General features: G+C 38.6%; 1 protein-coding gene across 1 annotated transcript in view; it reads left to right on the forward strand.

Moving 5' to 3' along the window:
• The window catches only part of LOC115272226 (RPA-related protein RADX-like), a 10,723-nt gene extending 1,538 nt beyond the window's left edge, over positions 1–9,185 (forward strand). The window contains exons 2-3 of the mRNA XM_029915303.1: positions 8,039–8,143; positions 9,151–9,185. Coding sequence (XP_029771163.1) covers positions 8,039–8,095 — 57 coding nt within the window. The 3' untranslated portion in view covers positions 8,096–8,143; positions 9,151–9,185. The remainder of the gene's footprint in view (positions 1–8,038; positions 8,144–9,150) is intronic.
• The last annotated feature ends 3,581 nt before the right edge of the window (positions 9,186–12,766 follow it).

Consider the following 12,766-nt stretch of genomic DNA (forward strand, 5'->3'; position numbering starts at 1 on the left):
TGAGGATTTCTTCTAGCCCTGTGATTCAGTGACTTCATATGCTATATACTTGAAATGTTTTTGTGCAGCTCACAAATCTAAAGACAGATGCTGTACTTTGTTCATAAATGTGAAATGTGTTCAGCCTTTTGTTCTTTATAATTATGTTTAAATGTTAATTAAAATAGTGAATCCTTGTGTTAAATTTCAAGTGTATTATTAAAGTTAAAACACAATAAAAAATTTATTTATTTATTTTGAGAAAAACAGAGAGAGGGAAGGGGTGCAGAGAGAGAGAGAGAGACACAGAGAGAGACAGAGAAAGAGAATTCCAAACAAGCTCCATGCTATCAGCACGGAGCCCCATATGAAGCTCCATCTCCCAAACCTTGAGATCATGACCTGAACTTGACCCAGGGCTGTCTAAGTGGCTCAGTCAGTTAGTGTCCCACTCCTGATTTTGGCTCAGGTCATTATCTCAGGGTTGGTGGGATTGAGCCCCACATCAGGCTCTGTGCTGGCAGTGCAGAGGCTGCTTAAGAGTCCTCTCTCTTCCTCTCTCTCTGCCCCTCCCCTGCTTGTGTTCTTGCTCTCAAAATAAATAAATAAACTTAAAAAATGTGTGGGATGCTTAACCAACTGAGCCATCCAAGCTCCCCAAGGAAAGACTTATGATTAGGCAATGAGTATGCCTTTTGCATATTGAATAGATGTGAGTCTCAGAGAAGTTGCCTAATTGCTAAGTGGTAAACCAATATTTTAAACCAGCTCTTTTGATTTCAGATTTTATTCTGCTTCTTTGACTTTGGCCTGCTTTCTAAGAAAATGAAAGCCAAAATTTGGAAGTTTTGGAGTCTTTAATATTAATTCAGTATCCTTCATTAGAAAGTGTCTCAAATTAAGACTAGGCTTTAAAAAATTCTTATTAGATTATTTATGAGCATTATGTTTTGTTTTGTTTTGTTTTGTTTTGTTTTGTTTTACTTTGTAAACTAACGTCCTAAAGTGCTCTCTTTAAAAACTAGATTATTTTCAGGGTGCCACAGTGGTTCAGTTGGTTAAGCGTCCGACTTCAGCTCAGGTCATGATTTTGTAGTTTGTGGGTCTGATCCCTGCATCAGGCTCTGTGCTGACTGCTCAGAGCCTGGAACCTGCTTCAGATTCTATGTCTCCCTCTCTGCTGCTTCCCCACTCATGCTCGGTCTCTCTCTCTCTCTCAAAAATAAATAAACTTAATGTGAAATAAAATAAAATAAATAAAAACTAGGTTATTTTCTAAGAATAATATAAAACACAAACACAATAATTTCAATGTTTGATCATTTGACTACAACTATTTTTTAAACTTCTGTGTGAAAAAATGATCACCATAAACAAATTTGAAAACCAAGTGGAAATTTGGAAAACAAAACTGTTCATAACAATAATTTATATCTTCAATAATATAATGATCTCTGAGAGTTTGGGGAGGGAGGTGGGTGGGAAACAAAATAAACAAACAACAAGAAATAAAACTCCCTCAAAAAAAAAAAAGGGTGAACAAAAGATACAAAAATAACATTTCAAATAATAAATGCTAAAAATCCCCAAATACTGATTAATCAAAGAAACAAAAATCAAGAGGAGCATTTGTTATTTATTATTATTACTATTATTACTACTATTTTATTATTTACCTTTCAGTTCACAAAATATTGTCAAGATTGACAAGATAAAATGTTGTTAGACCTTGGCCATACTTCTATTTTTATGATTTACTGATACTAAAGTAACTTGGTTTCACTTTTCAAAAGTGCATTTGGCAGTGTTTCAAAAGACAAAATGTGCACATCTTTTGATAAGCAATACACTTCTAAAAATGTTTTCTAAGAAAAAGAAGCTTTTCAAAGGCATATGTATTTGATGGTTTATCACGGTATTATTTACAATAATGAAAAATTTAAATAATGATAATTATTGTTATAATAAATTATGGGATTATTCCATTTATGTAATGGAATACTATGGAAACATTAAATTTTTTAACGTTTATTTATTATTGAGAGACAGGGAGACAGAGCACGAGCAGGGGAGGGGCAGAGAGAGGGGGAGACACAGAATCTGAAGCAGGCTCCAGGCTTTGAGCTGTCAACCCAGAGGCCAATGCGGGGCTTGAACTCACAAACCATGAGATCATGATCTGAGTTGAAGTCAGATGCTTAACTGACTGAGCTACTCACGTGCCCCACTATGGAAACATTTAAATGATCATATTAGTCAATATTGTTGACATAGAAAATATCTGTTGGTTAAAAATGGATTATAGAACTTACACTGAATTCTCCGGATGATGCAATTTTATAGGTTTTTCATTTTCTTTACAAAGTTCACTATTTGACAATGAGCATATCGATGTATAAATAAGCAAAAGAATAAAAGAGAGTGAGAGAAAATAAAACCTCTAATACACATGCATAGTATTAGCAAATGGGTTCTCAGTAACATAACAGCTACCACTTACTGGATATCCATTTTATGTCAAATGTGAGTTTCCAAAAACTCTGAAAGATATGGCTCAGAGAAACTAAGTAACATGCTCAAGTAGCAAAGGAGTGGCTCAGTTATTATTATTATTATTATTATTATTATTGGTAATGTTTGTTTATTTTTGAGAGAGAGAGAAGGAGACAGAAAATGAGCAGGGAAGGAGCAGAGAGAAGAGAGGGAGACACTGAATCCAAAGCAAGCTCTAGGATCTGCGCTGTCAGCACAGAACCCCACACGGGGCTCAAACTCACTAACTGTGAGATCATGACCTGAGATGAAGTCGGAGGCTTAACTGACTGAGCCACCCTGGCGCCCCTATTATTTTGAGTTCAAGTACCTCTGGCTTTCTTCAATCCATGCTATTGCATAAAGCAGCATCCCTTAACCTTGAATCAGTGAACCAGATCACCATGGACAGGTTTCAGAAGGTCTGTGAACCTACTGGAATCATAAGCAAAATTCTGTTTGTATGTAATTTTTTCTGGGATAGAGTCCACACCATTTATCATAAAGTTATATGGTCTCGGAAGATTAAGGACCCCTCATTTTGAGGGAGCATGGATTCATGTAACATCATTAAACCCTTGTTATGGTGCTAATGTTTCCTGACTGAAGATAGCAACATGTTTCCCCTATTTCTCTGCCATATTCTCTTGCTGACCCCCAGCCCCTCGTCTCTATGAGCTTCAGAAGCTTTCTCTGTTTTTAAAAATTATATATAGGTGTGTGTGTGTACCTATATATTTATATATATTTAAATGAAGATTGTATATATTGAAGCTGTGTTACATGATGATTTGATGTACATATTCGTGGTAAGAGCTTTCTTTGAGAGTAAGCAGGCAGATGCTCTGTGAGGCTGCGCCCCATGACTGTGCTGGCCAGTGACTTCAAGTGCGCATGGCACCGGTGCTGGCTGTCTACCTTGGAATGACTCACTGCAGTCCAGCGTGTGACTGTATGACCAGGGCTTTCGCTTTAGTGAAGAGCATCAAGTGGGGTCAAAGCGTCTCCCCAGTTCCATTTTTACCTTTTCTGACACCAACCTTCTGGCCACCACGGGAGCACTATGCATTTCCATCCTAGCTCTAACTGCCAGGAGTTAGTGCAGACCCCACAGGCTAAAGGTCACATTCCCAGCAAAACTGTCTCTATTTCAGATGCCAGCCACACTTTGAGGCCACCCACAGTTCTGAACAACTAGTTACAAAGTCAGGGGTTTCCCATGACCCCCACCAGTTTGAGAATTTGCTAGAGACTCCCAGAGCTCAGGGAAGTGTTGCACTGATTATTACATTTGTATTAAAAGGAAGGAAATCATGAACAGCCTAATGAAGAGATACAAAAGTCAAGGCCTAGGGGGGTCCTCAAATGGAAAGCTTCTATGCCTTCTCCTTGTGGAACTGGGGTGTCCTGACTCCCTCAATATTACATCAATGTGTTCACCAACTAGAAAGCTCCATTCAGTGTCCAGAATTTTTACTGGAATCTCATTACATAAGTTTGATTGGTTAAGTCATCAGCTATGGGATTTAATTCAATCTCCTTGCATTCCCTCTTTGGGGGTTGGGCTGGCTCAAAGACCCAGCGGTCTAATTACATGGTTGGTCTTTCTGGTGATCAACCTCCATCCTTATCTGGAGGCCCACCATGAGTTACCTCATTAGCTAAACTCAGTACTGATTAATAACAAAGATACTTCTAGCCCTCGGAAAGTTTCCAGCATTTTGGAACCACAATATTTGGAACTTGAAACAAAGTTTCATTCTGTAATAGCTTACTCTTTCAACATCGGTTTTCCCCTTCCTATTTTGCCATCTTTCCTTCATTCGTACTCCTCTCTGTCCTTAGTCCTCATTTTAACTGTTCCTCTGACTCTGTCCTATCACTTGAATTTTCAACTGAAAATGTTGCCTACTGTTTGTCTCATGAACTTGTAAAAGGACACATTTATAGGCACTAAAAAAACACCAACAATGGAGATTTTCTATAAGAGAAGGTTATATAAATGAACCCTCTGGTAATGAAAGGCAAGAGTAATGAGAAATAAAAGTCACATATACGATGCAAGAGAAAATAGTATGCTACTTATTAAGTTTTTTCTTTATGATTGAAAATGTTTCTACAATCTTAAGGCATATATATATGTATATATACACACAGACACATATACACACACACACACACACACACACACACATATATATATATATATATATCACTTGAGGATCTTGTTAATATGCATATTTGTATTTAGTATTTATGAGAGCCAGGAGCATGAACAGGACCACATACAGAATGTGTGAAATCCCATACAAAATGGAAATTCAGGGTCCCTTGTTGAAAAGTGGAGAATTTCAAGATGGTGACAATAGTACATTAAACCAAGTACCCAGTCCTTCTGCACATAAGTCATGTGTCGCTTATCCCTGGATGTGCATTTTTAACAAGCACCCAGGTGAGACTATTGCTAATGATCTATTGACCATAATTTGAGTACAAACTGAGGGGATTAAGGACAGTGCCCCCCCCCCCGCATAATGTGCCACTGTGGCATGCAGATTATTTTGAGTTGAAGGCAATGGAGACTCTATGGGCGCAAGAGAAACTTTTGCCCCTCCCTGAACTACATAGAAAAATCTAACTTGGGGAGTCTTTCCTAGAACAACGGCTATTAAGAGAGATCAATTGTATCTGAGTGAGCTGTCTATATGGCAGGGTAGACATCTAATTACCAAACTTCTGTTCTTTTTATTGCCCTGTGAAGTGCATTCCTTTTCTTTGAGGTCCCAGACTCCTACCGAATTCTCCTTAGTTCTGGATGACATACATACCTTATTTTTCTTGACTATCTTTGGAATTTCCATGTCTGTGTGGATTCCTTGTACCTACTCTTTTAAATTTGATTTTCTCCTGTTAATCTGTCTCTTGTCAATTTGCTTCTTAGTCCAGTTCAAAGGACCCCTGAAGAAAACCAGGTAATCTTTCTCCCTGAAAGAAAAACATCTAAGTCTTCTAAATTGCCTGTCTTCCGTACTGGATTTATAATTCTGTTGGTTTATTGACTTTTGATTTTCCTTAAAATAAGATATTTAGTTGGTAAATTAACCAAGAAATTTGAATGCTAGGATTATCTCAGAGACAAATGTTTGTGTTTGTTTTTGCTTTAGGCTATTCAATAAATATTTGATAAATTCATCAATAATATGGTACAGGAACATATAAAAGATCTGTTCTTATTTTCTCTTGAAGGGTAGGAGAGCATGCCACCCCAAAATATGCCTCTTTGTGAGACTGCAGGAACAGGAAAAGCTCTGAGAACAGAATGGAAGGTACCCTTTTGTAAGGAAAATTTACATTATGAAGTAAGTTTGTACCAGGAAGAGAGCTACTACCAAAGATAACTTTTTACCTCAGACACTTATCTATATAATAAAGCAATTTTGCTTTCCAAACCTCTTTTCCTCTCACTGTCCAGTAAATTACCTCCCCCATGTCGTTATGAGACTCTAGTATATATCTCATTAAAACTGTTTTGTTTTTGTTTGCTAATCTGCCTTTCATTACAAGGGTGGTCCTAAACAAAATCCTAGGAAGGTAGAGGAAAAGTTATTTCCTCCCCTACACCTTCTTTCTCTCCTTCCATTCCTTCTCTTCTTCCTTCCCATCACTTCCTTTCTTTCCTCAATTCTGGACTTTCAATGACCTGCCTGGGAATTTTCTTCTTCATATACCCTCAGTTCTGCTCACATTAATCTCTCTGGGAAGTTCATGCTACTGTCTCCACACTTGTGCCTGATTGTGGCACCTCAGTGTGTCATTCTTGTAACAGAAGTAGGTGAGTGGTCTGTCTAAACTCTAGTGAGCAGAGGGTCTCATTTTAAGTATCCTTAATTTTTGCCATCATTTTGTTATAGAAATATTTCTTAAATGTATCCTTCATAGATATCGCCTTTCAAACAGAAGATGAAGAAATCAGTGTAAGATACAGCAGAACCCTGATAGGTACTGTGGTTGGCGAGGCTACTCAGAACGATCCAGGCCTTGGAAACATTGACTTCTTGCTTTCATTTCTTTTTCCTGTTTTCAAAAATTCTCCCCAAGTTGTCCCCTATAGCATCCTAGTATTGTGAGTTTGTTTGCTTAAAATAAACTTTGCATATTTTTAAGTGTGGTTTTGGAAGACCATATAGCCGTGCTTATTATGATAATTCGGTGGCAAATTCTGTGACAAATCAGTCATTTATATAGACTGATGGTAGGGGTAAGGAATTCGCTTATGAATAAAGAACTGAAATTTAAGCTTTGGTACGTGGAGCCTGTAACATCAATTCTGGGTAGTCAGAGAATTCTTGCTCCTGTATTCTCAGTGAAATGATCAGTGATTCAGTTAGTTATAGTGTTTTCATAAGTTTGCCAGTAAGGTCCCCAATTTCAATTTGCATTTGGATTCCAACAGATCACTAGGTCTCTGTGTGCAGTAATTAGTCTGTCATTTCCAAGTTTTTGATGATTTTTTTAAAAATATGACATGGCTATAGTTCCTGCCATTAAAATGCTTCTAAGTTCAAGTGTAATAAATGACTTTGATATTCAACGTTCAGAGGTCAGTCATTAGGGGCCAAGGTGGCACATTTTGGTGTAGCCTGCCCTTGGCCTCTACATCATCCAGCAGGTAGCTAATTTGATGCCTTTTCATTTTCACTGTATCCTTCCTATCTCACACACACACACACACACACACACACACACACACAGAAATAGACACACACACATATATACATATCACATTATGAAGAAATTGGAAAAGAGAAATGAAAGAGGAATTCCTAAGGTGAGCAATTTGGAGGAGAGAGATGAGATGCCAACACTAGTGAAATAAAAACACAGCACAGATTCCTGTTCCTTATGAGCTTCTGTTTCCATCAGGGTTACTGAAGCATTTTCAACCAGAATACTAAAAGTTTCAGAGAACAGAAAAGCTCTCCAGATTTATTTAGGCAAAACAAGCAAAACATAACCCATGACACAACAAAGAGCCTTTTGGAGGCGAAGGCGGGAGCAGGAGCTGAGGGAGGGGACTGGGAGGAGGGAGACTGGTGTGGAAGCCATTCTCTGTCCAACACCCAAAACCCAGAACCACAGGTGGAAAAAGATACCTCTGTCCAAAGACATGCTGTCTGTGTGAAAAAGACTAAACATCTCTAACATTACCCAAGCTGAAAAGGAAACTTGATACAACTACACTCACATGGGTTGCATTTCCCTAGCACCATTTCTCTGTATGATTCTTAGAGTTTGTTGTCAGAAACTCTGTTGTTCTTCAAATCTTCCTGCTTGCTTTCTTCTTGACCTCAGACACCTCCAGGCACGTGTATTGCAGGAAGAGAGAAATAGCTTGGGCAGAGGCCTAAGAAGGTACCTAATTCCGTTATGAGGACATCTTAAAGCAACTGAGCGCAGCAGAAGAAATGTCTTCCCCAAACACTAGGAAACAGCCGGCTTTTTTTTTTTTTTTCCTTCATCCATGTAGCTTTGGAGCCACCAGATGGCGATGTTGCAGACCGGTGCTCTGAGCCTCTCAACTTAGTGGAAACGTGAGAAATGGCAGGGAATTCAAGCAAACCCAGTGTGTTGGGTATGTGTATCCCTAAAGGGAGTTGGGGGGGGGGGGGAGAGACAAACGTAATGCAAAGAACAACAGCAACTTAAAGGTGATAATTTTCCTCCTAAAGTTGATTCTGAAACAGCAGGAAGCTGTGAAGCAGCTTCTATGGGGTTAGATCAGTTTACCCTAACCAGCCAGGTCACCAGTAAAAGGAAACATGATTTCAGAGAGCCAACGTGTACTTGATGACTCCAGAGCGAGAGGCAAAACTCAGTGAAACCAGTGACCGGTCAAAACAAGTTTTCAAAAATTTCACATCGCCCCTTTCCTCTGTTTTATTCTGTCCTTTGATCTAACTTGATTATCCTGGCTACCTCTCATTGCAACCCATCACCGACTCTGGCAAATTGGGCACACACATTTTAGAAGGGAAGTATTGCAGAATTATCAATAACCACACTGGCCAACCAAAGAAAGCTTCCATTGATTTCCTGTGTTGTAAATTGATCCAGATAATTTCTGTAGTTTAAGGGGCTCATTAGCTCACTAATTTGAAATAATCTGAACATAAGCTGAGCTAAAGTTTTCTCTTGCCCTGTGTCCGGATTCATTTAACTCAATTTCTTGGAGCACACTGCTAAGAAAGCCAAAGCTCAATGTTTAATACCCACTTGATTTTACTGTTTCATTGACAAACTCCTTGCTCCCACCCTGGCTATTTGGTCTAGGATTAAGGTCAGAATAAAGTTAAGGAGTGGGAACAGAATAAAAGTGTGAAAGGAGAAATACAAATATACTCTAATTACTGGGAGAGGGGAGAAGACTTCAAATCCAGTCTCTGGTACCTGTTCAAAGTCACACAGAGTTGGCACAAGTCATGGCCTTTCTCACTGGATGTAGGTATGCAGAGATCATGGATTATCCTTCTGAGGACTTGAAATAGTAAATAGTAGCAGAAGGGTTGGGGAAGAAGACTGAAACTCAAAGTAGCACAAAATTGTCAGAGAGTTCCACATTTTTCTTCCTCTCTCCCGCAGGGTGAAAGCATCGTAGCATAAAACCTGGAGGTGGGCACTGACCTGTGCATAGAGGAGACTTTAGAAGAAGCCTGAAAAATAAATAAAACTGTCTCTATTCACAGATGACATGATTTGTTATGTAGAACATCTCAAAAAACCTGAAAAATGCTCCTAGAAATAATACCTGAGTTTAGCAAAGTCATGGGATATAATAAGGCAAAAACAAGAATCAGTTGTATTTATTTAAATACAGGGGCAATGAACAGTTGAAAACAGAAATTAAAAAACAACGCTGCTTAAAATGGCTTTAAAGAACATAAAATACTTAGATATAAATCCCACAAAACATATACCGTATCTCTATACTCAACACTGTAAAATGTACATGAAAGAAATCAAAGAAGACCTTAAGTAGATGGAAAGACATACAGTGCTCATGTACTAGAAGACAATGCAGTAAAGATGGCAAATCTCAAGTTGATTTATAGGCAACTCAGTTTCAACAGTGAAAAACAAACAACCCAGCTAAAAATGGGCCAAAAACTTGAACACCTTACCTAAGAGGATGTGTGTATAGTAAAACACACACACACACACACACACACACACACACACACACACATACACACAGATAGTCAACATCACTAGCCATTAGTTCTTGGGGAAATTCAAACTAAAACTGTATATAATATATCTGGACATTTAAAATAATGGCTAAAATATAACGTACTATAATGCCAAGTGCTGGTAAGGAAACAGAGCAGATGAAAGTCTCACGCATTCCTCGTGGGGATGCCAAGTAGTGCAGCCACTTTACAAAATAGTTTGGTAGCTTTTACAAAGCTACACATACATTCACCACGGGACCCAAAAATTCTACTCCTGGGTATTTCACCTTACAGATATGTAAATTTGTATTCACACAAAAAACAATACATCAAATGCCTATTGCAGCTATATTCATAATTACCAGATCTGGAAACCATCCAGGCGTCTTTCAATGAGTGAGTGGATAAACAAACTGTGAGATGCAGAACTCCACTCAGCAAGAGACAGGAAAAATTAGAGACACCGGGTGGCTCAGTCAGTTGAGAGTCTGACTCTTGGTTTTGGCTCAAGTCATGGTCTCACAGTTCATGAAATCGAGTCCCACATCAGGCTCTTCCCTGATAGCTCAGAGCCTGCTTAGGATTCTGTCTCTCTGTCCCTCCCCCACATGCATGTCTACCCCTCTCTATTTTTCTCAAAATAAATAACAAGTAAATTTAAAAAGAAAAAAATGAAAATGAAACACTACTGATACCATGGCAGTTTGGGTGAATCTCAAAGGCATGTGGAGTGAAAGAAGCCAGTCTCAAAAAATCATGTAACAATCATAATTTCAATTATATGATATTCTCTAAAAACTCTACAGTAATGGAGGAATTATCATTGTTTGCCAAGAGTCAGGGGTATCGGGAGTCTACAAAGACCTCGCACAAAAGAATCTTTGGGGACAATGGGGTCATTTTCTTCCTGTGGCTACTGTAACATCCTTACCTGTCCTGCTGCACCTGCTCTGGCTCCAAGCCTTAGCAACATTGCCTGAGTGGTTTTCATAGCAATATAAACTGGTCATCACATGTCAAAGTTCTCTCACAGCCCAAATCCCACACATGTGTTTCTAAAACTCAACTTGATTTATGTCACTTCATTACTTAAAATTTTCAATGGATAAGAAATATGCCGGCCTTTTTAGCAGAACATTCAGGACCCTTTAAAATTAAAACTCAATCTTCCTTTCCAATATCATTTTCTGCTAGGAACCTATTTGTTATTCTCTGAACATACTCCAGTTTTATCACCATCTTTACTTATGCTATTCCTTCTCCTAACAAGAACCTTGCTTCATTCTACCACCTGATGAAACACTACTTGGTTGCAAGATCTAACTCAAATATTACTCCTTTAATAGAGACTTTCTCATCACCTACTATTTGAAAGAATTAAGAAACTTAGGTATGCAATGTGTCATTGGGTACCTTTTATAGGTACTCAATAAATCCTAGTCCCTCTTAATCAAACCATTTCTTGCTCACTCATAGTATTTCTTCACATTTTCTTAGAGTTCTTATCTCCTGTGTGGTAAGTAGCTATATATGTCTAGTTCCATTGTGCAATAAGATCTTTTTGAGGAAAGAAGTAAGCACTACTAATTTTGATAGTGTTTATTGTCGATCAGAGCATGTAGTAAGTGCTCAATAAATGTTGAGGGAAGAAAAGGAATCAAGGGAAAGAAAAGAGGAAGAAAAGAATTAAGAGAAGAGAGATCACTAGCCAGGAGGTAAGCACTTCCCCCCCAATGATGCAGAAAGACCAAGTCCACAATTAGCAGGAGAGATTTTACCAGGAGACGTCAGTAATATCTTTAATGACTCTTCATCTTCTAGCTCATCAATGCCAGGGAAGTGGGTAAAGATAATCTTCTTATGATTTCAAGGGGCTGTAAGCTGCCAGTAGATGTTTCACCAGCTAACTCTCTCTTAGTTTCTGGAAGGAATTTAAGTGAAAACAAATCTGTGCCTCACTGTACCAGCCTCTCTGATTTTCTGGTCTGGTTTGGAAGCTAATTGGGTGGCATAATACAACCTTTGTGGGAAAATTTCAGTATATTTGGTTATTTCTTTGCACACACAATATTAGTGACAGTAACTATTGGTATTAATAATTATTAATACAATAATATTCATTGTGCACCTACTATATACAAAGGCACAGTGCTTGGTGTTTTCTATAATTTAATCAGAGATAAAGAAAATCTAGACACAATTTATGTTTACTTGGATGACAAACCATTGTCTTTTTTACTCGTGAACACACACACACACGAGTAATTCTTATTTCAAAGTTCAGGAGAAGCAGTGTCTCAGGGAAGGAAAGCAGTATGACTGGAGAAAGTAGACTTGTAGGCTCTGATTTGTTGCATAACACTATTAATAACTCTCTAGATCAAAGCCACAATGTCCTAAGCTATAAAATGAGAGCTTTGATCTAGAACAGTGCTTCTCAAACCTGAATGTGCACATCAATCACTTGGGGTGCTCATTAAAAGGCATGCTCTTACTCAGGAGGACCAAGGTAGAAATTCCACATCCCTAAACAAGCTTCCTGGTAGCAGCGATGCTGCTGTTCCTTGGCCCACATTTTCAATAGCAAGAATCTAGACAGTCTTGAAAGTCCTAAACCAAGGAAGACATTGTCTGGACACCATATGGAGGTCTCTGGATTACAGTTTCATGAATTCTACTCACTGCAGGAGCAATGAATGACAGGTGTCTCTCCTTCAGCATCCCTTGAGTCACGTGGGGATTTGCTCCTATCCAATGTTCAATGAGAAAAGCCGCTAAAGAGAAAACAGGAGTGTGAATGCAGTAGACCCGCTCCAAGTCCAGCGACTCCCCATGCCACATTCACCGCCACGAAAATTTGCAACACATTTCAAAAGCTGTATTTAATTCTAAAATCCTCCCTTTCCTTCCTGCCTCCCACCCACAGTGCCACACAACCGAATTTTTTTTTTTTTTGAAACATCCCTGTGAGGTAAACCAGAGCTCAGAGTAAAGCTGGGGATTGGGGGGATTGTCAAGATGCACAG

This window comes from Suricata suricatta, chromosome 11 (genome assembly GCF_006229205.1).
Source record: "Suricata suricatta isolate VVHF042 chromosome 11, meerkat_22Aug2017_6uvM2_HiC, whole genome shotgun sequence".
NCBI classification, from domain to species: Eukaryota; Metazoa; Chordata; class Mammalia; order Carnivora; family Herpestidae; genus Suricata; species Suricata suricatta.